Consider the following 26,179-nt stretch of genomic DNA (forward strand, 5'->3'; position numbering starts at 1 on the left):
TAACAATAATATAATGATCGTCACATAATATATTGAGCTCAGATTGAATTTAAATTTCCAAATATTCTATCTTTTACAAGATCATAATTAGCAAGACCAGGGGTATCTAACCATGGAGCTTAGCACCCTAGTTAGCACGGTGCTAAGTAGTAGTTTGCATGTCCTAACTATGGTGCTAAGTAGTTTGCATGTGCTAACTACGGTGCTAAGTTTGCATGTGCTAACTACGGTGCTAAGTAGTTTGTATGTGCTAACTACTTAGCACCCTAGTTAGCACGCCCAAAGCCTTTAGGCGTGCTAACTGGGTTAGCACCGTTTACTGAATCGAGCCCTATAAAAGACACCTGAAGTGAGAGGAATAAGGAGGCTGCCATATTTATTTTCTTTTAGGCATTACAAGTTGCCTGGCTGATCCTTTGCCTCTAAAACATTTAGCCATAGACCCTGAACAAGCATATGCAAAACAGGTGCTTCTTACATTATTGTCAAATCCAGCTGCAAGGGCCTATCCACTACAGTGGTGACCCCTATCTCTATATACAATATATAAGCGCCAATATAATCTGGCTAGTTTTGTAGATGCCTTGTTATTATATGTGACAAATCCAGGAATCACCTTACCAAATATTCTCTATATTATTAAGCAGTTTGGAGATTTGAGTCATTTTAAGATTAACTCATCTAAATGTGAAGCATTAAATCTGACTGCGGTAATACATTTGTGTATGACTTTCCCCTTTACTTGGTAAGAGGACAGATGACTTATATGGGACATATATTGAGGAAGACTCCTGACCTTTTGTTCCAGAAACACTTTCTGTCCTCCTCTCCAGAACTGAAGAGGATCCGTCCTCATGGAACGTTTGCTTCAATCTAAGACTGGACGAATAAACATCATCAAAATGAATGTGATGCCCCACCTCCTATACCCCTTGCAAACCCTCCCTATACATATCCCTCGTCCTTCTGGAAGTAAATTACGACTATGTGGATTAAGTATATTTGGAGAGGACGTAGGCCTAGATTGGCCATCAGCCTGATATACAAGACCAAGGAGGACGGTGGATTGTCTGCCTGACTCGAAAGTCTACCGGATGGCTACTCATCTTACCAGGTTGAGAGACTGGGCTCTGATGTCTAAGCAGTGGGTGGTATTGGAGAATGACATGTCTGATGGTTTAGTGAGAGCTTGGTTTTTGAGATCCACTCCACTAGGCCCTTTAACATCATTATGGGATAATCCCCCTTTCCCACCTGGCACTTCTGTTAATTTTGCTTGTCGCAGCATGATGCGCAAAGACATTTAAGGGACAATTGAAGCGAGAGGAATATGGAAGCTTCCATATTTATTTCCTTTTAAAGAGACTCTGAAGCAAGTCTAAATTCATGTTTTTAACTTCCATTTATGTTAAGCACTTTAGCTAGTGCTAAAACGCTGCATCACCGCAGCAAAACAAGGGGTTTATACCCCCAAATAACAGAGCAAAATCCACAACTTTCTTGGTCGTGGATTTTACTGCTCATGGAGGCAGAGCTTTGAGCTGCAGCTCTGCCTCCATTCGCGTCAATCTGCCCGCGGATCTCCGCCTCTTCCCCTGCCCCTCTCAGTGAAGGAAGATTGAGATGGGCAGGGAGAGGCGGCGATCAGCGGGGATTGACGCGTGAAGTAGAAGAGCTACAGCCCTAAGCTCTGCCTAAAGCAGGAAGCGCTCCCCGAAATTAGACAAGGGAATTTGGGGGTATAAACCCCTCGTTTTGCCGCGGTAATGCAGCGTTTTAGCACTAGCTATAGTGCTTTACGTAAATAGAATAAATTAGACTCGCTTCAGAGTCTCTTTAAAGAAGAACTGTCGTGAAAATCTTAAAATTTAAAGCACATACAAGTAAGAAGCTAATTTCTTCCAGAGTAAAATGAGCCATAAATTACTTTTCTCCTATGTTGCTGTCACTTACAGTATTAGAAATCTGACATTACTGACAGATTTTGGGCTTGTCCATCTCTCCATAGGGGATTCTCAGCAAGGCCTTTATTCTTTCTAAGACATTCCTTGTAAAAGATTTATACATAGATGCTGAGCTGCTGGCCAGCCTCCCCGCTCACCGTATATTTTTTTGGCAGTTGGATGGAGCAACTGCCATTTACTAAGTGCTTTTAAAAATAAAGAAAACACTAAGAACCCCCCCACCCCAAGAGAAGATGGGCTAGTCCAGAATCTGTCGGTAATGTCAGATTTCTACTACTTACTGTAAGTGACATCAACATAGGAGAAAAGTCATTTATGGCTCATTTTCCTCTAGGAGAATCGTACTTCTTATTTGTATATTTTTACAAGTATTTTAAATTTTAAGAATTTCGCAACAGTGGTCCTTTAACCACTTAACGACCGCCCCCAGCCGATGGGCGGCGGCAAAGTCCGGGCCCAAACGACCGCAATACGCCCATCGGCGGGGGCGGCATCAGCGGTGGCTGTGCGGCGATCGCGTCATCAATGACGCGATCGCCGCCGGCAATAGGCTCCGCCCACTCTGCACGGAAACCCGCCGGCCAATTAGCAGCGCCGGCGGGTTTCAAATGCGGCGATCCGGCCAATCAGAGGAGTATAATACACTTTGTTATTGTAACAAAGTGTATTATACTGGCTGCCTCCTCCGCTGATGGTCACTCGTCGTGCGACCATCAGAGAGGACGGCAGCCCTTACTGTGAGCATATCAACACCCGTTTTTACCCACACAGACCACCCGATCGCCCACCCCAGCCCTCAGAACCCCCCCTGCTCACCCCAGCACACCACATTTTGCACCCAAGCACCCCCATAAAACCCATCAATCACTCCCTGTCACTATCTAGGGACGCTATCCCCTAGGTTAGGTCCCTAACTGCCCCCTAGGGTCCCCTGATCACCCCCCCTACCCTCAGATCCCCCCCAGACCCCCCTCCCAGACCACCCCCCTGTATAGTGTATACAGCTATATAGCTGCCTTACCCACTGATCACCTGTCTATCACCCATCTATCACCTGTCTATCACCCCTTGTCACCACCACCCATCAGCGCAGACCCTAAACTGTCCCTTGGGGGCACCTGATCACCCACCCAGACCCTCAGATTGCCCTCAGACCCCCCCCCCCCTCCTGATAACCTCCCCAGTGCATTGTTTACATCTATTCTCCCCTGTAATCCCTCACTGATCTCCTATCGTCACCCCCTGTGTCTGCCACCCACCAGATCAGGACCCAGTCTGCCCCGTGCGGGCACCTAATCAACCCCCCACACCCTTAGATCGCCCTCAGCCCCCCCCCCCCAATCACCTTCCCAGTGCATTGTATTTGATTGTGCTGCAATTGTATTTGATTGTGCTGACATTCAATTTCATTGTGCTGACATTCAATTTCATTGTGCTGTAATTGTATTTGATTGTCCCGTGATTTTTTTGATTGTCCCGTGATTGCCCTTTGATTGGCCTGTGATCGTCTTTGATTGTCCCGTGATCGGCTTTGATTGTCCCGTGATCGGCTTTGATTGTCCCGTGATCGGCTTTGATTGCCCTGTGATTGCCCTGTGATTGGCCTGTGATCGGCTTTGATTGTGTCGTGATTGGTTTGATTGCCCTGTGATTGGCCTGTGATTGGCCTGTGATTTGCTTTGATTGGCCTGTGATCGGCTTTGATTGTGTCGTGATTGGTTTGATTGCCCTGTGATTGACTTTGATTGTCCCGGGAATTGAGTGCCCTGTGATTGGCCTGCGATTGCCCTGTGATTGCCTTTGATTGTCCTGTGATTGTTTCTGATTGCCTCCGATTCCCCACTCGCCACCACCCCCCTGTCACTATCCAAGTGATCTAAAAACAGTGAAAACTGTCACTTTTTTAGTATCACTAGTGTTAGCAGTTAGGCCAGTTAGCTAGGCCCCTTTGTAAGTGTCAGTTAGTGCTCAGCCCACTGCACCACAGTCACTAATTAGCGTCATCACTGTCGCTAATCAACATTGGTACTATATAGTATCTGTAAGTGATCATTACTGATCGCAGTCAGATCTATTAGGGTCACTAGGATCCACAAAAAAAACCGCAGTGTTTGCCCGATCAGGCCTGATCGTTCGCCTGCACTTGCGTTCAGCCCGCCCCACCGCAGTGACAGAATTTTTTTTCTGATCACTGCAAAAAACACTGTACAATAGCTGTGGCACTGTAAACCTCAGTTTTGATTTATTTTTTTTTATCAAAACTCAGTGAGCACAGCTTTCTACCTCTCAAATACTCCCTTTTGCTAGGTAGGTGCTCTTTTTTCTGCGTAGTCTCAGAGGAATACCCCCTAAATTTAGCAGCCCACCATGGCAAGAAAGGGGTATTCCGATGATGAGGTTCTCAGGTACATGGCCCAGTCGGATGAGGACGATTGGGACGCCTCATTCGACGAATCTTCCGGGTCAGAGTTTGAACCTGAATTGAGCAGTGGCTCACTGACCGATAGTGATGACGAGGTTGAGGTCCCGGCTAAAGCCAGGCGTACCACACCCCATGTTGTTGGACCGCAGGTGGCGCAGGATCAGCCTCAAGGGCAGCAGAGTGGTGTTCGTGCTGGTCTGAGATTTCATAGTGGGGCAGGCACCAGCAGCACAACATCTCCTGGACCTAGCACCAGTACTTCCGTAGACCCTGGTGAAGTGGCGAGCACCAGCATGGAAGTTGAAACTGGTTCGGTGGCACGTGCAGTAAGATCCCAGTCGCAGCCACCAAGAAGACGGGCCCGTACTACCCCTAATTTACCAGAGGTGCTGGCAAACCCAAATTGGCAATCCCCTGATTCCGCCGCACCCGTACTTCCCCCTTTCACCGCCCAGTCTGGAGTCCAGGTGGAGACAGATAATCTAGGATCGGCCCTAGACTTTTTCTATCTGTTCTTCACCCAGGATCTCTTGGACTTAATTGTGGCAGAGACCAACCGTAAGGCCACACAATATATAACCGCCAATCCAGAAAAGTACCTTGCCCAGCCTTTTCGGTGGAAACCAGTCCAAGTTTCCGAAATGAAAATTTTTTTGGGCCTTCTCCTTCACACGGGACTAGTAAAGCAGAATGTGTTGCGGTCTTATTGGTCTACGGACCCAGCACATCATGTTCCCCTGTACTCTGCTGCCATGTCCAGGACACGATTTGAGAACATCCTGAGCTTCCTGCACTTCAATGACAACGAAACCTGTCATCGAAGTGACCACCCTGCTTTTGACCGGCTCCACAAAATTCGACCCCTCATAGACCACCTGTCATCCAGATTTGCAGATGCTTATACCCCTGACCAGGACATCTGCGTAGACGAGTCCCTCATACGCTTTACCGGGCGCCTTCGCATCAAACAGTACATCCCAAACAAGCGCGCCCGGTATGGGGTGAAACTGTATAAGCTCTGTGAAAGGGCCACAGGCTATACATCTTATTTTAGGGTCTATGAGGGAAAAGACTCAAAATTGGAGCCGGTCGGATGCCCTGACTACCTGGGGAGCAGTGGAAAGGTTGTGTGGGACTTGGTGTCACCCTTGTTCCAGAAGGGGTACCATCTTTTTGTGGACAATTATTACACAAGTGTGGCCCTCTTTCAGCACTTAAAAATAGAAAAAATCCGATGCTGTGGCACCGTGCGGCCTAGTCGCCGGGGCTTCCCCCAACGGCTCATTACCACCAAACTTCAACGGGGGCAGAGGGCCGCCTTGTGTGCTGACGACCTGCTCGCGGTGAAATGGAAGGACAAGAGGGAGGTTTACTTCCTGTCCACCATTCACGCAGACACGACAGTTGAAATTCAACGGCGAACTAAGGTCATTGAAAAACCCCTTGTCGTCCACGAGTATAATACTAACATGGGAGGGGTGGACTTCAATGACCAGAGGTTAGCGCCCTATTTAGTTGCTCGAAAAACAAGACGCTGGTATAAAAAAGTGTCTTTTTACCTCATTCAATTGGCAATTTACAACAGCTTTGTTCTCTACAGTAAGGCTGGGAGAACTGGCTCGTTTATTCAATTTAATAAACAGATCGTGATGGAACTCCTGTATCCAGGAGGTGCCGTGGCCCAACCCCAAGATGCAACTAGCCGGCTACATGGAAGGCATTACGCCTATCCAATTCCGACTACCCCAGGTCAACGAATCCGAAGAAAACGCTGTCGTGTCTGCAGCAGGGCTGGAATAAGGCGTGACACCACTGTTTATTGTCCCACCTGTCCTGACCAGCCTGGCCTATGCCTAGGGGAGTGTTTTGAGAGGTACCACGAGCAGGTACACTATTAGAGAATAGGGAACTCCACACACAGCGGTAGGCACACAAGGGTCTCTCAGTGCTATTTCACACTGCTGCGATGCGTTAGGGCAAAATGCCTAGCAAAAGTCACACTTTGCGGTCCCCCCCTACGCCGGAAGTGCTTGACTTAACGCTAGTGCATGCCTACGTTACTGCGTGGCTTCTGTGGCAATATCGATCGGCGCGGAAGTCATGTTAGTCTATGGCGACGCAGTTCATTACTAGGCCGAATGCTACTCTTGTGGTATTGCCTGAAGGTCTGTTTTGGACGATACGGTGCGGCGGGCTCGACCCACCGGATATGTCAATATGCAGTGTGAAACCAAACATCGGGTTTCCAGAGACCCTAATACACAGGGCTGCCAGAAACCTCTCCTTTCACTTGGGACAAATTGCGGAATGTATTTCGCCACAACTCTGTGCGATTTGCACTTCGCACATTGTTCCATGGGGGAGGAGAGGTTTGTCCTCGGGAGGTAAGTTAAAAAAAAACAAAAAACAGGTAAGCAAAGAAGTTAATGTTTGGTTTGCAATGTTAAGTTTTTTATTAAAAAAGTTCAAAGGTTATTAATGTTAATGAAGTAATTGCTTTGCTGCTTGCTTGTTTTTTGGGTTTTTTTTTCTCTTTTTCCATCCAATAACCTTCCAGGTGGACCGAGCGAACGACTAACCAGCTGCAGTACTGATGGTGCATCCTGACAGAACGTTGCGCGTCTGTCAGCTTACACACAAGTCGGTGCATGCAGCGCTGCAGGACGAGATTTCTCCTCCGCAGTCAAAAAGATACGTTTGCCGAGGCATATGGGCCGAGGAGTGGTGTTGGGGATTCATATGCTTTGGCAAACACTTTGTATCAAAAAAGAACTCTGGCAATGATTTGTTCATCCACATCGATCGGTGTGAATGGATAAATCAGGTTTGCCAGGGCATACGAGCTGGTGGGTTTGGATTTTTGGGGCGGCAGCTCCTATGTCCTGGCAGACGCCTTCCCCTCCTTTTTGTATTGTTTTGTCTTTTTTTCTATCCAGACCGACCAATCAGCTGCAGCACTGATGGTGCATCCTGACAGAACATTGCGCGTCTGTCAGCTTACACACAAGTCGGTGCATGTAGCGCTGCAGGACGAGATTTCTCCTCCGCAGTCAAAAAGATACGTTTGCCGAGGCATATGGGCCGAGGAGTGGTGTTGGGGATTCATATGCTTTGGCAAACACTTTGTATCAAAAAAGAACTCTGGCAATGATTTGTTCATCCACATCGATCAGTGTGAATGGATAAATCAGGTTTGCCAGGGCATACGAGCTGGTGGGTTTGGATTTTTGGGGCGGCAGCTCCTATGTCCTGGCAGACGCCTTCCTCCTCTTTTTTTTTTTTCAAAATTTTTTGGCATCCACATTGATTGATTGTTTGACGTTCATTTTTCCTTTCAGCCCACAGTGCATTACCCTTATGCCCAATATAAGGAGTATAGCAGAAACTCCTAATACTGGCCATACATGTAATGATTGCAGAGACCCTAAAATGCCAGGACAGACCCCACGAATGATGCCATTTTGGAAAGAGGACACCCCAAAGTATTCCGTGAGGTGCATGGTGAGTTCATAGAATGTTTTATTTTTTTGTCACAAGTTAGCAGAAATTGTGGTTTTGTGTTTTTTTTTTTTTTTTCACAAAATGTCATTTTCCGCTAACTTGTGACAAAAAATAAAATTTTCTATGAACTCACCATGGCCCTCATGGAATACCTTAGTGTGTATTCTTTCCAAAATGGGGTCATTTGTGGGGTTTGTTAACTGTCCTGGCAAGTGGGCGGGGTGCTAAATTTTGAGCACCCCTGTAAAGCCTAAAGGTACTCATTGGACTCTGGGCCCCTTAGCGCAGTTAGGGTGCAAAAAAGTGCCACACATGTGGTATCGCCGTACTCGGGAGAAGTAGTATAATGTGTTTTGGGGTGTATTTTTACACATACCTATGCTGGGTGGGAGAAATACCTCTGTAAATGACAATCTTTTGATTTTTTTACACACAATTGTCCATTTACAGAGTTATTTCTCCCACCCAGCATGGGTATGTGTAAAAATACACCCCAAAACACATTGTACTACTTCTCCCGAGTACGGCGATACCACATGTGTGGCACTTTTTTGCACCCTAACTGCGCTAAAGGGCCCAAAGTCCAATGAGTACCTTTAGGATTTCACAGGTAATTTTGCGGAATTTGATTTCCAGACTACTCCTCACGGTTTAGGGCCCCTAAAATGCCAGGGCAGTATAGGAACCCCACAAATGACCCCATTTTAGAAAGAAGACACCCCAAGGTATTCAGTTAGGAGTATGGGGAATTCATAGAAGATTTTATTTTTTTGTCACAAGTTAGCAGAAATTGATTTTAATTGTTTTTTTCCACAAAGTGTCATGTTCCGCTAACTTGTGACAAAAAATAAAATCTTCTATGAACTCACCATACTCCTAACGGAATACCTTGGGGTGTCTTCTTTCTAAAATGGGGTCATTTGTGGGGTTCCTATACTGCCCTGGCATTCTAGGGGCCCTAAACCGTGAGGAGTAGTCTTGAAACCAAATGTCGCAAAATGACCTGTGAAATCCTAAAGGTACTCATTGGACTTTGGGCCCTTTAGCGCAGTTAGGGTGCAAAAAAGTGCCACACATGTGGTATTGCCGTACTCGGGAGAAGTAGTATAATGTGTTTTGTGGTGTATTTTTACACATACCCATGCTGGGTGGGAGAAATACCTCTGTAAATGACAATCTTTTGATTTTTTTACACACGATTGTCCATTTACAGAGTTATTTCTCCCACCCAGCATGGGTATGTGTAAAAATACACCCCAAAACACATTATACTACTTCTCCCGAGTACGGCAATACCACATGTGTGGCACTTTTTTGCACCCTAATTGCGCTAAAGGGCCCAAAGTCCAATGAGTACCTTTAGGATTTCACAGGTCATTTTGCGGAATTTGATTTCCAGACTACTCCTCACGGTTTAGGGCCCCTAAAATGCCAGGGCAGTATAGGAACCCCACAAATGACCCCATTTTAGAAAGAAGACACCCCAAGGTATTCAGTTAGGAGTATGGGGAATTCATAGAAGATTTTATTTTTTTGTCACAAGTTAGCAGAAATTGATTTTAATTGTTTTTTTCCACAAAGTGTCATGTTCCGCTAACTTGTGACAAAAAATAAAATCTTCTATGAACTCACCATACTCCTAACGGAATACCTTGGGGTGTCTTCTTTCTAAAATGGGGTCATTTGTGGGGTTCCTATACTGCCCTGGCATTCTAGGGGCCCTAAACCGTGAGGAGTAGTCTTGAAACCAAATGTCGCAAAATGACCTGTGAAATCCTAAAGGTACTCATTGGACTTTGGGCCCTTTAGCGCAGTTAGGGTGCAAAAAAGTGCCACACATGTGGTATTGCCGTACTCGGGAGAAGTAGTATAATGTGTTTTGTGGTGTATTTTTACACATACCCATGCTGGGTGGGAGAAATACCTCTGTAAATGACAATCTTTTGATTTTTTTACACACGATTGTCCATTTACAGAGTTATTTCTCCCACCCAGCATGGGTATGTGTAAAAATACACCCCAAAACACATTATACTACTTCTCCCGAGTACGGCAATACCACATGTGTGGCACTTTTTTGCACCCTAACTGCGCTAAAGGGCCCAAAGTCCAATGAGTACCTTTAGGATTTCACAGGTCATTTTGCGGAATTTGATTTCCAGACTACTCCTCGCGGTTTAGGGCCCCTAAAATGCCAGGGCAGTATAGGAACCCCACAAATGACCCCATTTTAGAAAGAAGACACCCCAAGGTATTCAGTTAGGAGTATGGGAAGTTCATAGAAGATTTTATTTTTTTGTCACAAGTTAGCGGAAATTGATTTTAATTGTTTTTTCCCACAAAGTGTCATGTTCCGCTAACTTGTGACAAAAAATAAAATCTTCTATGAACTCACCATACTCCTAACGGAATACCTTGGGGTGTCTTCTTTCTAAAATGGGGTCATTTGTGGGGTTCCTATACTGCCCTGGCATTTTAGGGGCCCTAAACCGTGAGGAGTAGTCTGAAAATCAAATTCCGCAAAATGACCTGTGAAATCCTAAAGGTACTCATTGGACTTTGGGCCCTTTACCGCAGTTAGGGTGCAAAAAAGTGCCACACATGTGGTATTGCCGTACTCGGGAGAAGTAGTATAATGTGTTTTGGGGTGTATTTTTACACATACCCATGCTGGGTGGGAGAAATAACTCTGTAAATGGACAATCGTGTGTAAAAAAATCAAAAGATTGTCATTTACAGAGGTATTTCTCCCACCCAGCATGGGTATGTGTAAAAATACACCCCAAAACACATTATACTACTTCTCCCGAGTACGGCAATACCACATGTGTGGCACTTTTTTGCACCCTAACTGCGCTAAAGGGCCCAAAGTCCAATGAGTACCTTTAGGATTTCACAGGTCATTTTGCGGAATTTGATTTCCAGACTACTCCTCACGGTTTAGGGCCCCTAAAATGCCAGGGCAGTATAGGAACCCCACAAATGACCCCATTTTAGAAAGAAGACACCCCAAGGTATTCAGTTAGGAGTATGGGGAATTCATAGAAGATTTTATTTTTTTGTCACAAGTTAGCGGAAATTGATTTTAATTGTTTTTTTCCACAAAGTGTCATGTTCCGCTAACTTGTGACAAAAAATAAAATCTTCTATGAACTCACCATACTCCTAACGGAATACCTTGGGGTGTCTTCTTTCTAAAATGGGGTCATTTGTGGGGTTCCTATACTGCCCTGGCATTTTAGGGGCCCTAAACCGTGAGGAGTAGTCTTGAAACCAAATGTCGCAAAATGACCTGTGAAATCCTAAAGGTACTCATTGGACTTTGGGCCCCTTAGCGCAGTTAGGGTGCAAAAAAGTGCCACACATGTGGTATCGCCGTACTCGGGAGAAGTAGTATAATGTGTTTTGTGGTGTATTTTTACACATACCCATGCTGGGTGGGAGAAATAACTCTGTAAATGGACAATTGTGTGTAAAAAAAATTAAAAAATTGTCATTTACAGAGATATTTCTCCCACCCAGCATGGGTATGTGTAAAAATACACCCCAAAACACATTATACTACTTCTCCTGAGTACGGCAATACCACATGTGTGGCACTTTTTTGCAGCCTAACTGCGCTAAGGGGTCCAAAGTCCAATGAGCACCTTTAGGCTTTACAGGGGTGCTTACAATTTAGCACCCCCAAAATGTCAGGACAGTTAACACACCCCACAAATGACCCCATTTTGAAAAGTAGACCCTTCAAGGTATTCAGAGAGGGGCATGGTGAGTCCGTGGCAGATTTCATTTTTTTTTGTCGCAAGTTAGAAGAAATGGAAACTTTTTTTTTTTTATTTTTTTGTCACAAAATGTCATTTTCCACTTACTTGTGACAAAAAATAATATCTTCTATGAACTCACTATGCCTCTCAGTGAATACTTTGGGATGTCTTCTTTCCAAAATGGGGTCATTTGGGGGGTATTTATACTATCCTGGAATTCTAGCCCCTCATGAAACATGACAGGGGGTCAGAAAAGTCATAGATGCTTGAAAATGGGAAAATTCACTTTTTGCACCATAGTTTGTAAACGCTATAACTTTTACCCAAACCAATAAATATACACTGAATGGGTTTTTTTTTATCCAAAACATGTTTGTCCACATTTTTCGCGCTGTATGTATACAGAAATTTTACTTTATTTGAAAAATGTCAGCACAGAAAGTGAAAAAAATCATTTTTTTGCCAAAATTCATGTCTTTTTTGATGAATATAATAAAAAGTAAAAATCGCAGGAGCAATCAAATAGCAGCAAAAGAAAGCTTTATTAGTGACAAGAAAAGGAGGTAAAATTCATTTAGGTGGTAGGTTGTATGAGCGAGCAATAAACCGTGAAAGCTGCAGTGGTCTGAATGGAGAAAAAGGCTCTGGTCCTTAAGGGGCGAAAAGACTGTGGTCCTGAAGTGGTTAAGCAATACCAGTTGTCTGGCTGATCCTCTGCCTCTAATATTTTTAGCTATATACCATGAACAAGCATGCAGCAGATACGGTGTTTCTGGCATTATTATTATTTTGATCTGACAAAATTAGATGCATGCTTGTTTCTGGTGTGATTCAGACACTACTGCAGCAAAATAGACCAGCAGGGCTGCCAGGCAACTGGAATTGTTTAAAGGACCACTATTGTGAAAAAAGTAGGCAGTTAAAATCTGACAGAACCGACAGGTTTGGGGCCACTCCATCTCCTCACGGGAGATTCTCAGGGTTTTCTTTGTTTTCAACAGCATTTCCTGAACAGCAGTTTAACTGCCAAAATAGTAAGATACCAGCCGGCCTCCCTAATCACTATTTTTTTATGTTTGACTTTGCAAGTGCTGTTCAGGAAAATCTATTGAAAAAAAAATAAAACTCTGAGAATCCCCCATGAGGAGATGGACTGGCACAAAACCTGTCGGTTCTGACAGATTTTAACTGCCTACTTTTTTTGCGATAATGGTCCTTTAAAAGGAAATAAAAATGGCAGCCTCCATGTTTTTTTCACTTCAGTTGTCCTGTAAGTGTTTAATAAAGATATTGCTACTTAGTCATACTTGGAGTCTAAATGTCGGGGTGGTTTGATGATCCTATTTAAATGTCAGCAATGAATACACTTTCTTAGAAACCACCTGCATGATGGTGTGGTCACCAGAGAGTCCAGGCATCTTGAGGAGGTGATATTTTCTGACCAGCAGTGGCATTCCTGGATGCTGCTAAATCCTCTGTGTCAGATGGGGGAGAGAGAACACATACAATATATTGTCTCCATGGTATAGGACCCTGGAGACTACACATAAGTTTAACCCTTTAAGTTCTCCACTGTGCTGGGGATGTAATGCTGATATTGGGGATATGACCCATGTATGGCCCTTCTGCCCCAACTCTCTGCTTTCTAGCATACTAGTTGTAAAATCATATAGTATTGTATAGCAGTGGAAATCTCTAACGCTGGGTACACACGGTATAATTTTCAGTGTGATAGATGCATCTGATTGATAAAATCCCTCATGTCCGATATTACTCCCGATCGATTCTGCGCACGATTTCTCATAGAAGTTAATGGAAAAAGATAAGAAAAACGACAGAAGATAAGAAAATTGAGCACAGAATCAGGTGCGGAATCAAGCGGAAAAAATGATCGGGTTGGAAAATCGCACAGAAAATCGTACTGTGTGTACTCAGCATTAGTCACCAGTCACATGCCTGGATGCTGTGGTCCACCTACAAAGTGTGGGATGAAGGGAAGGTAGTGCTTGGCTCTTGAATTGTCTCGGTGCCTAGATACTAAACTGGTCATGCTCCGATATCTCTTGGCTTCTTCTATCTGCTTTTCTTGGCATTAGACCAGCAGCAGGAGTATTTATATTATTATCACTTGAAGCTCCAGCAGGGGAGGTACTGGGATGGGGAGGGATGTAACGTGTGGGTGGGTGATGGGCATTCCCCACCCAACTAGTTTGCTCTAACTTTTATAATGTCTCTTATGGTGTGAATTATGGTATTCTTGTGCTTTGGCCATTACCACCTCTTGGACTGTGTCTTTGTTATGCTGGACGTTTTATTTGCTGATTATGAGGCCTATCTATGTATATTGGCATTGTTGATCTATGTGATGTGCTTGTCACCCACCTGTTCAATAAACACTATTGAAATATTAATTTAAAAAAGTATTTAAGAATAAGCAAAAATACAAACAATTAGTACAATCAATATAAATGTCACATAATAGCTAATCAGTACAAACAGTATAAATATAAAACTGTTAGCTGTAGACATAAACCTAATCCCATTAGGTCCAAAACATATCGTTATTCACTGAAAATATTGAGATATGCTAAATATATGACCCATTATAAAAATCCCAAAACAGCATTATATACTGTATATAAGGGTAAACGGAGAGAAACGATAGAGAGAAAAGAAGAGAGAAAAATGTGCCAACTGGCTAGAGTTATGCAGACCTATATGACGAATATCTATGTTAATCTAACGCCAAAGAAGACGAGGCCCAAACGTTTTCAAAGACATACAATTTATTCTGCAGAACTGCAGTCAAACGTTCAATTTTATATGTATAACGTAGCCTGTTACAGAGCTTAGATATTGAGGAAGGGGGGGGGGGGGGGAGTTAACATCCTTCCAATGCTTCGATATAAGGCATCGAGCAGCCGTTAAGTGATGATTCCACAGATGCTGCCGGAAGACTTAAAGAGGAACTCCAGTGAAAATAATGTAATAAAAAAGTGCTTCATTTTTACCATAATTATGTATAAATGATTTAGTCAGTGTTTGCTCATTGTAAAATCTTTCCTCTCCCAGATTCACATTCTGACATGTATTACATGGTGACATTGTTACTGTGGGCAGGTTATGTAGCTGTTCCTAGCTGTTCTGGCTGTTGCAGACAGCTGTAAACAGCTATTTCCTGTCTGTGAACATTGTTACATTGTGGCAGTTTGCCCAGAGTACCGCGGTACTCAGAGCTTCTTGTGGGAGGGGTTTCACCACAATATCAGTCATACAGCGCCCCCTGATGGTCTGTTTGTGAAATGCAATAGAGTTGTCATGTAAAAGGGGGTATCAGCTACTGATTGGGATAAAGTTAAATTCTTGGTCGGAGTTTCTCTTTAAGCTTAGGCATAAGAAGGGCTAACAACAGATCCAAGTGTCCTTAGGAACATCAAGATCTGTTTGATTTTTGATGAACAAGATAACATTGTCCCAAAAGCTTTGTATCGCGGGACAAAACCAAGATACTGAATAGTGTCCTGGTCCAAGTTTTAGCAGCGTTTGTCCAGACCTTCGACCAGGACTGCATTGAAGTGGTAATGCCAAAGGCTCCACAAGGGAGCCAATGAAAATGGTCTGGACGCCCTGTTCCCGACCAATCAGGCTAAGTTCCTACATGTAAACCCTCCCATCCAGTGGAGGACCTGATGGGGAACTGTATCTATTTTTATGCTCCAATCACTTTAAAAAGCCGCTGGAGTGCCGGCCAATTAGGGCAAAAAAGTCATATAACTGACGCATGCGTAAATCCACAATAGAAATATGCATGCGCCTATAACGCATAAAAACTCAGAAGAGTTAATCATCACAAACACAGACGTTACAATCCAATCGCCTATATGCGGAAATCTGTCTAAATCCGTGAAATGACCGCGGTAACATTATAATAGGCAAGTTTAGAAGTACAGTAGGGTATATGAATCCCAAGATATTTAAGCGACTCTAATTGCCATCTATATGGATTCTGCAGCTGAAGGGCCTGTAAAGTTTGTTTAGTTAAATGAAAAGGAATGACCTCTGTTTTAGATTCATTTATCTTGTAGTTTGAAACCTTCCCATATCTAGAGAGTTCTGCATGCATATCAGGGAGTGAGACGTATGGGTTTGTTAGCGATAGCAAGACATCATCTGCGAACAAAAACAGTTTAAAATGAGATTTTCCAATGTTGATACCAGTTATGTCAGGGTTTTCCCTAATCCGTGCAGCCAGCAGCTCAATTGAAAGAGGAAATAGCAATGGGGACAAGGGACAACCCTGACGCGTACCGTTCGAGATACCAAAATAATGGTGAGGGTCTGTATATGGAATCTTTAATGCCACCTGGGGGGTGCTGTATAGTTTTAAAATTGCATTTAAGAATAAACCTGAAAAATCCATCACCCTGAGTGTCTGAAACAGGAAGGACCAGCTTAGCCTGTCAAAGGCCTTCTCTGCATTAAGGCTTAATAGAGGAGAGGGGACCTTATGATAGTTAATAAATTCTACCAGTTGAGTGCCTAATATTACCCCCAGTTTACAGACCAGTGATAAAACCGACTTGGTCGGCATTGAACAAAAAAGGCATTATTGGAGAAAGCCGGTTAGCCAACATTTTTGCAAATATCTTTAAGTCCGCATTCAGCAGGGAAATTGGTCTATAATGTTTGGCACCCAGTGCATCCTTGTCAGGTTTGGGGATTACAACCATATGGGATACAAGCATTGACTCAGGGATTGGGGCGGAGCCCATAAAGGAGTTAAATAGTGTAACCATCTTTGGGATAAGTACATCTTTGAATTTTTTGTAATATGCCACAGTAAAGCTATCGGGGCCCCCGGGGTTTATGTGGCTGAAGACCCTTAAGAGTTTCAAATATTTCTTCACTATCTATTTCATTGCTCAGAAGTTAGACTAGATAGTTTGCAGGAACGCAGATATCAGCTATAGAAGCTAGAAAAGGCGTATCCTGACCATTGTCATTATGGAAATTATAAATGGTGGAATAATAGGAACGGAAAATGTGAGAAATTTCTCGCAAATCATGATGTATCCTACCATTCCATAGTTACATAGTTATTTTGGTTGAAAAAAGACATACGTCCATCGAGTTCAACCAGTATAAACAAAAAAAGTTGCCTAGTAAAAAATAAATCCCTCTCCACTTCTACATATTGTCTATCTGACAATTGCTTGCGCAAACCCTCGAGTGGAGATAGAAGCTGTTTTGATGGACGTTGTTTGTGAGCTTCTTCTTTGCAATCTGGGAAAGCAAATCATGAATTACCTTTTGAGCCTCTCTCTTCCTTCCACTAGCAATTGCAATCAGCATACCTCTAATACACGCCTTATGGGCCTCCCAGACAGTTGAAAACCTAGAAACTGATTTGACACAGTGTCGGGCATACCGCTAAGGAGGTTAAGTCAAAATATGTCTTCAGGCTTTCTTCCAAATCCAAAACAACAGAATAATCAATTAATAATCTATTAATAAGCTTCCAAGTTAAAGGAATACCATGATTTTTATCTAGATTTAGAGAGATCAAGGGGGCCTGATCAGACCATAGTATAGGACCGATATCCGGCGCCATCAAGGAGGGCAAACAAAAAAAACGTCACCTTGTATCTACTTTTCAGGAGAGCTGTGGCTGCAGATCCTGCAACATTTGCAAAGATAAATCACCTGGTTTAATAATCCTTGCCATGGAAAACATAAAAAGAGAATGCTAGGCAAGTCCTCACTAGGCTTATTACTATACGTACCCATGTTTATGTCATCATGTAACCTCAGTTCAGGGGATTTAATGCTTTAACTTACCAATGTGTGACAGAGTCCTCAGCAGTCTGGGTAAAAATGTTTTGATGTGTAAAATAAAAATATATATATATATATATATATATATATATATATATATATATATATATATATATATATATATATATATATATACATATATATATATATATATATATATATATACAAACATACATACATACATACATACGAAGAGAACAGTTGTTTTTATTCCAACAGTTTTATTAATGCAATAAAATATTAACTTGCAACAAATAACAAATCATACCCCAGGCAGGGGGTTGTAAAAAACACAAACAAAACACACAAACATTGAAAAAGAACACTTGTGGCCAAGACATTTCCCACACACAGCACATTAATGGGGCTTCTCATGAGTGTGACATCTCTCATAACTGACAAGGTTTGATTTATGCCCAAAACATTTCCCGCACTCAGCACATGCATAGGGCTTCTCACCAGTGTGAGATCTCTCATGACTGACAAGGCTTGATTTATGTCCAAAACATTTCCCACACTCAGCACATGAATAGGGCTTCTCACCAGTGTGAGATCTCTCATGTCTGACAAGATGTGATTTCTGCCCAAAACATTTCCCACACTCAGCACATGAATAGGGCTTCTCGCCAGTGTGAGATCTCTCATGACTGACAAGGCTTGATTTATGCCCAAAACATTTCCCACACTCAGCACATGAATAGGGCTTCTCACCAGTGTGAGATCTCTCATGACTGACAAGGCTTGATTTATGTCCAAAACATTTCCCACACTCAGCACATGAATAGGGCTTCTCACCAGTGTGAGATCTCTCATGTCTGACAAGATGTGATTTCTGCCCAAAACATTTCCCACACTCAGCACATGAATAGGGCTTCTCGCCAGTGTGAGATCTCTCATGACTGACAAGGCTTGATTTATGCCCAAAACATTTCCCACACTCAGCACATGAATAGGGCTTCTCACCAGTGTGAGATCTCTCATGCGTGACAAGGTTTCCTTTGTGTCCAAAATATTTCCCACACTCAGCACATGAAAAGGGCTTCTCACTAGTGTGAGATCTCTTATGTATGACAAGATGTGATTTATGCCCAAAACATTTCCCACACTGAGCACATGCATAGGACTTCTCACAAGTGTGAGATCTCTCATGCCTGATAAGATGTGATTTACGTCCAAAACATTTCCCACACTCAGCACATAAAAAGGGCTTCTGACCAGTGTGAGATCTCTTATGTGTGACAAGGCTTGATTTATGCCCAAAAAATTTCCCACACTCAGAACATGAATAGGGCTTCTCACCAGTGTGACATCTCTCAAGTCTAACAAGCAGGGTTTTAAACTTTACACCTTTTCCACACTCAGCACATGAATAAGTTTTCACACTAATGTGAGATTTCTCGTGTGTGACAGGATGTGATTTCCAAACAAAACACACTCAGCACATGAATAGGGCTTCTCACCAGTGTGAGATCTCTCATGTCTGACAAGATGTGACTTCTGAATAAAACATTTCCCACAGGAGGAACAGGAATTAGACCCTCCAGCAGTGGGCGAGCTCTGCTGCGTATGAGACCCCCCAGGAGTAGACAGGTGGGCGGAGTCAGGGGGAATGTTTGGGATAACCAGCATATCTGCAGGAGACTCTTGTCCAATGATATCATCATCTGTTGTACAGTCTGTGGATACAGAAAGATGAGTCTCTGAGAGGTTCCTGATGCCAGGACTCTGCACTGCAAATAGAGAAACATCATAACTTCCTGTTAGAGAATTATGAGGAGACGAATAATTATCATTAGTGATGGTCAATAAGATGCTAATAAGTCTAAGTTGATGCAACATTTATGGAGATTGAAAATGGACCAAATGCAGCAGCTGCATAGCTTTGCATGCTTACATGTTGCACCAGCTCAGAGTTATTAGCATGTCGCTGATCACCACTAGCTATCAGCCTGAGGGCTGCAGAAGCTTGTGCTCATTACAGATGGCCAATCACATGACAATAACTTTTCCATGTATGCAAATGTATTTTGGAATTCAGCCAATCAGATGCATTTCCTGACAAATGTGATTAGCTGCATACAATTTGCATTACATTTGCATACAAGTTGGAGCTATTTGCATCCCATTGACAATACGTACACATAAAGCATTGGCCATACCTGGAAAAGAAGAAAATTGTAAAATTTGATAAGACAATGGAAGCAATGCCTTGCTCTTGTGACAACGGACCTATATGTACTAGTAAGAAATCTGTGTTATGTTTGTAGAGCAATGTGGTGTCTCTTACACATTCTTATTACCATTGTATACATGTGTCACTCATATGCCCCTTGTAACAGTGGTTACAGGCTCTTTTAGCTGGGTGTTCCTCCCGGCTAATTTTAGTAAGCCCCTGGCTGTCATCGTCTCTCCTTTTCCTCCCTCTCCAATGCTGTAAGCATAGTTTCACCAGCCCTGCATTTCCCCATCGCACCCCACACGGCTATTTTTTCAGGACACCCGGTGGGAAAAAAATTCTATGGAGAACACAGTACCTTTTTCTCTCTCTTGTTCCTAACAGGACTGTGGAGTCGGTACAAAAATCCACAGACTCCGACTCCTCAGGTTAGGATTCCACCGACTTGGAATCTTGTTGATTGAAAGTATGCAACATGAAATGCATCTCTTAAAGGAGTCAGCAGGCAAAATGTTACAAAATGAGTGCTACTTACCGGGGGCTTCCTCCAGCTCCAAGTTCCCAGGACGTCCCTCGCCGCAGCTCTGCAGCCAGGTGTTTGCCGGAGCTCCGACCCGGTCCCTGGTGATGTTGTCAGAGCGACCTCGGGGTGGTGATTGACAGCGCCACTCGCGCAGGCGCAGTACAGAGCGACCCCGAGGTCACTCTGACGACATCGCCGGGGACCGGGTCGGAGCTCCGGCGAACACCTGGCTGCAGAGCTGCGGCGAGAGACGTCCTGGGAGCTTGGAGCTGGAGGAAGCCCCCGGTAAGTAGCACTCATTTTGTAACATTTTGCCTGATGACTCCTTTAACTGAACTGCTGAAGTGAGAGGGATATAGAGACTTCCATATTTATTCCCTTTTAAACAATACCAGTTACCTGGATATCCGGCGGATCTTCTGCCTCTAATACTTTTAGTCATCGACTAAAACGAGTCCTTGTTAAGAGTTCTTGTAGAAGGTACAGACCGGAACAAAGAACATCTATCAGGCCCTAGGCAATGTAACTGTGGGTACATGTAAGAGTGATGTGCAGGTACTCTGCAGGGGAATGAGGAGATTCTTCCTCTATTACACATTCTTCATGTACAATCTGAACCAGGTTTATGGGTGATAGACAACACCTCTGTGTTCAATGTGCACAACAGTGGATTCCCTGCAGCTCTGTGGGGAGTGAATATGTGGAGTATAGTAATACTGTGTAACAAAGTAAACCTGAGATAGATTTAAGTTTTATACATACCTGGGGTTCCCTCCAGCCCCCTTCAGGCTAATCAGTCCCTCGCTGTCCTCCTCCGCCACCTGGATCTTCTGCTATGGGTTCAGGTACTTGAGCCAGTTGGGCGTAGTGCGCATGCACACACTCCGCCACTGGGAGCGTACTACACCTGCACAGCACTATTGTGCAGGTGCAGAATGCTCCTGGCTGTAGGAGCAGCATGCGGCCGGACTGCACTGACTGGCTAAATTAAGGTGCATACACACATCAGACCATAGTCTTTGGAAAATGAAAGATCACAGACCAATTTTACCCCCTTCGATGTAGTATGAGAGCCATACCTACACAGTCTATTCTATTGAGCTGAACTCCCCATCAGATAGAAATATTTGCAAGCTGCTGCACACAAAGATGCTGTACACCTGCAACAGATCAGTATCTGCAAAAGATCTGTTCCTGCAAAAGATACGTTCTTTCAAAATGTATTCATAGTCTATGATATCTGCCAGTGCATCCTTGTTAGGTTTGGGGATTACAACCATATGGGATACAAGCATTGACTCAGGGATTGGGTCGTAGCCCATAAAGGACTTAAATAGTGTAACCATCTTTGGGATGAGTACATCTTTGAATTTTTTGTAATATGCCACAGTAAAGCAATCTGGGTCCGGGGCTTTATGTGGCTGAAGACCCTTAAGAGTTTCAAATATTTCTTCACTAGCTATTTCATTGCTCAGAAGTTAGACTAGATAAGTTTGCAGGAACGCAGATAATCAGCTATAGAAGCTAGAGAAGGCTTATCCTGACCATTATCATTATGGAAATTATAAATGGTGGAAAAATAGGAACGGAAAATGTGAGAAATTTCTCGCAAATCATGATGTATCCTACCATTCCCTTTTTTCGTAAAAAAAAAAAGTTGCCTAGTAAAAAATAAAGCCCTCTCCACTTCTACATATTGTCTATTTGACTATCTGACAATTGCTTGTGCAAACCCTCGAATCGAGATAGAAGTTGTTTTGAAGGACGTTGTTTGTGAGCTTCTTCTAAATTTGCAATCTGGGAAAGCAAATCATGAATTACCTTTTCAGCCTCTCTCTTCCTTCCACTAGCAATTGCAATCAGCATACCTCTAATACACGCCTTATGGGCCTCCCAGACAGTTGAAAACCTAGAAACTGATTTTTCATTTGACCTCCTGAGCGTTACGCCGCTCAGGAGGTTTTGCAGCTATAGAGTCCCCGGGACTAATTTAACTGTTTTCCTGGCTGTAAAACGTTTAGCTAGCACTAGGCAAACTAGTATATGTAGCCGACACCCCCCACACCAGCCCTCTCCACTTGTACATATTGTCTATTTGACTATCTGACAATTGCTTGTGCAAACCCTCGAATCGAGATAGACGTTGTTTTGAAGGACGTTGTTTGTGAGCTTCTTCTAAATTTGCAATCTGGGAAAGAAAGCAAATCATGAATTACCTTTTGAGCCTCTCTCTTCCTTCTACTAGCAATTGCAATCAGCATACCTCTAATACACGCCTTATGGGCCTCCCAGACAGTTGAAAACCTAGAAACTGATTTTTCATTTAACTGTACTGACTGCAGCAGAAGCACTGTGACTGAAATATGTGAATGGGAAGAAAATATACTTACCTAAGATGTGTTTATACCTTGGTCTGCAACACAGGTGGCTGTACGTTTTATCAAACACCACCCCAGTTTACAAAATTCAATCAATTTTCTTGATTGTGTCATTTGAAAAATCAAGCCAATGCACCATGCACAATTTATTTTTTTTCTATAAATACTGTAGATCGAAATAGTTCATTTAGTAAAGGGACCTTTTAGCTACATTTCATTCAGTCTCCTTTTCCCACAAACACCACTCATATTCTTAAAGCCCCTCCCCCACTTATTGGCTTCATGTGATCTATATTGTGCTCAGCTGGGACATATTTCTTGGTCAGCTAAATAACAACATTCAGTCTCTAATGTTTATAACTCACCAATGCTCATCCTTGTAATAATGTTATCCTCCTTAGATGCTCTCATGTCGCCCTCCTCCAGAGACTGCTGATCACTCCTCACATATGTCTCTTCTGCTTCCTCATTAACCACAGTGTTTACATGTTCTCTATCCTAAGTGCACAAAATGAGAGGTAATTTAAATTGTGAACACAGATAACAGCAGACATAGCAGAAAACAATGTCACTCAGTTGGGATCTCTGATGACCCCCAGTCCCCCCACCTGATAATGTTGGGGGTTGGTTATATCTTCCTGTAGACAATCCAGGGAATAAAGAGGTCCCGTACATCTATCTGGTTGGTTTCTGTTACTGGATCCATCTGTAGAAAATACACTCTGACTGAATGCATTGTCTCTACATGTTTATCAAACGATGGAGGATCTAGACTGTCTGTATTTCTCTGTCCTTTACAAGAAATGAAAGTCTCCTCTTACCCGGTGGTGTGAGGGGTGGCTGATTCTGCATCATGACGCCCTTGTAGAGGTCCTTGTGTCCTTCTATATACTTCCATTCCTCCATAGAGAAATACATGGTAACATCCTCACACCTTATCGGGACCTGACACACACAATGATAAAGTCACCACCCAGACAAATCCCCTGCTGTTACTGGACAATGTCCCATAATTCCCAGCACCACTCACCTCTCCTGTCAGAAGCTCCATCATCTTTCTGGTGACTTCAAGAATCTTCTCCTTGTTGAGTGTCTCAGATGTCAGGGAGGGAGGTGGGGGCACCCTGATGGTCACATGATCACCAGACTTCACTGGAGGAAAACTCTGTATAGAAAGACCAACAATAATGCCACATAATCTCCCAGAATCCTGTTTACCTCTCTAGTCAGGTGTGTGTTTTATCAATAGAGACAAGAGTAATGACATGTGACCACCCAGAATCCTCCTCACCTCTCCAGTCAGCAGACAGATAATCTCAATGGTGAGGTTGAACATCCTCTCAGTCATCTGACTCTGGTCCTCATTCATCCTCAGTGATGTGGTCATGTGATCTGTAGAAGATGCTCCTGCATTTTGATAATAAAGGGAGGATAATTTAGGTTGTACTGTTGTCAGTGGTGAAACTACAGATACAGGATCACACCTTCTCCCCATTGCTGCCACTTGTGGGTGGCGGGCTATGCAAAGTATTGCAGCAAAGCATACAAAGTTGGTTTCTAGATACCTGTGCACTGTACTCACAGCATGCTGCAGTCCTGTCCTCCCATCTGCCTCCTCTCCAGCTGGACTTCTCTCCTCACATCCACCTCCCACTGTTAGTATTCCTGTAATGTTGCAACAGTGCTGGAAGTGGTAGATAGAAGAGGATATGAGGAGAGAAGAGGCAGAGAATGATGCTAATGGGAGCAGAGGACTGGAGCACACTGTGACAGGTAGCCATAAACTAATGTAAATCCTACTTTTTACTCGTCTGCATGGAGGTGTGGGAAGGGAGCAATGCTGCAGTGTGGACATTGCTATACTGAGAAATAAATGGCATTACTGCGGTGGGGGGACATTACATACTGGGGGATAATGGCAATGCTGGGGAACACAGGTGGACATGGCTACACTGAAAAAGAAATGGCATTACCGGGGTGGGAGATATTACATACTCGGGGATATTGGCAATGCTGGGGACACAGGGAGGACGTGGCAATACTGGCAAATAAATGGCATTACCGGGGTGGGGAAACATTACATACTGGGGGATAATGGCAATGCTGGGGGATAATGGCAATGCTGGGGGATACAGGGGGACATAGCTATACTGGGAAATAAATTGCATAATGGGGGTGCATGAACATTACATACTGAAGAATAATGACAATGCTGGTGGACATGGGGTGATATGGCTATACTGGATGGGCATGTTATCTTGTTATCTTGGCTCTGTGATGTGACTGAAATGTATTATTACTAGGAAGGTGAGATGACAACCTTAAATCAATGGCACATGTAGGGGGGCCACTAAAAAACTGGCAAACAAGTCACAACAGTTATATTACAGTGTCTTGTATGGGAATTACTACAAGGGGGATGATCAGAATAGTGACAGGTGTACTGTGACCTGCTGTGTAACAACGTATCTCCACCCCGACCTCTGCTCTGCTAAATACACATACAGTGGGTTGCAAAAGTATTCGGCCCCCTTGAAGTTTTCCACATTTTGTCACATTACTGCCACAAACATGCATCAATTTTATTGGAATTCCATGTGAAAGACCAAAACAAAGTGCTGTACATGTGAGGAGTGGATCGAAAATCATACATCATTCCAAACATTTTTTACAAATAAATAACTGCAAAGTGGGGTGTGCGTAATTATTTGGCCCCCTGAGTCAATACTTTGTAGAACTACCTTTTGCTGCAATTACAGCTGCCAGTATTTTAGGGTATGTCTCTACCAGCTTTGCACATCTAGAGACTGAAATCCTTGCCCATTCTTCTCTGCAAAACAGCTCCAGCTCAGTCAGATTAGATGGACAGCATTTGTGAACAACAGTTTTCAGATCTTGCCACAGATTCTCGATTTGGATTTAGATCTGGACTTTGACTGGGCCATTCTAACACATAGATATGTTTTGTTTTAAACCATTCCATTGTTGCCCTGTGTTTATGTTTAGGGTCATTGTCCTGCTGGAAGGTGAACCTCCGCCCCAGTCTCAAGTCTTTTGCAGTCTCCAAGAGGTTTTATTCCGAGTTTGCCCTGTATTTGGCTCCATCCATCTTCCCATCAACTCTGACCAGCTTCCCTGTCCCTGCTGAAGAGATACACCCCCCGAGCAAGATGCTGCCACCACCATATTTGACAGTGGGAATGATGTGTTCAGAGTGATGTGCAGTGTTAGTTTTCCGCCACACATAGCGTTTTGCATTTTGGCCAAAAAGTTCCATTTTGGTCTCATCTGACCCGAGCACCTTCTTCTACATGTTTGCTGTGTCCCCCACATGGCTTGTGGCAAACTGCAAACGGGACTTCTTATGCTGTCTGTTAACAATGCCTTTCTTCTTGCCACTCTTCCATAAAGGCCAACTTTGTACAGTGCATGACTAATAGTTGTCCTATGGACAGAGTCTCCCACCTGAGCTGTAGATCTCTGCAGCTTGTCCAGAGTCACCATGGGCCTCTTGACTGAATTTCTGATCAGCGCTCTCCTTGTTCGGCCTGTGAGTTTAGGTGAACGGCCTTGTCTTGGTAGGTTTACAGTTGTGCCATACTCCTTCCATTTCTGA

General features: G+C 43.5%; 1 protein-coding gene and 1 pseudogene across 1 annotated transcript; both read right to left on the reverse strand.

Annotated features, from left to right (window-relative positions):
* The window catches only part of LOC137534269 (zinc finger protein 721-like), a 377,767-nt pseudogene that overhangs the window by 278,330 nt on the left and 73,258 nt on the right, over positions 1–26,179 (reverse strand).
* LOC137535791 (gastrula zinc finger protein XlCGF53.1-like) lies at positions 18,864–23,950 on the reverse strand. The gene is made up of 6 exons (XM_068257693.1): positions 23,855–23,950; positions 23,594–23,728; positions 23,385–23,508; positions 23,172–23,269; positions 22,929–23,061; positions 18,864–19,216 (listed from the first exon to the last, which is right to left on the reverse strand). Exons 1-6 carry the CDS (start codon positions 23,948–23,950, stop codon positions 18,864–18,866), a joined length of 939 nt encoding a protein of 312 aa, XP_068113794.1.

Source organism: Hyperolius riggenbachi, chromosome 10 (genome assembly GCF_040937935.1).
Source record: "Hyperolius riggenbachi isolate aHypRig1 chromosome 10, aHypRig1.pri, whole genome shotgun sequence".
Lineage (NCBI taxonomy): Eukaryota > Metazoa > Chordata > Amphibia > Anura > Hyperoliidae > Hyperolius > Hyperolius riggenbachi.

Bases quoted from the DNA above. Each gene is read 5' to 3' on its own strand.
- LOC137535791 (XM_068257693.1), bottom strand. From the start codon at position 23,950: ATGACCACATCACTGAGGATGAATGAGGACCAGAGTCAGATGACTGAG. The intron at 23,729-23,854 runs GTGAGGAGGATT...CTTTCTATACAG, and splicing joins TCTGTCTGCTGACTGGAGAG to AGTTTTCCTCCAGTGAAGTC. The intron at 23,062-23,171 runs GTGGGGGGACTG...TTGTGCACTTAG, and splicing joins CCAACCCCCAACATTATCAG to GATAGAGAACATGTAAACAC.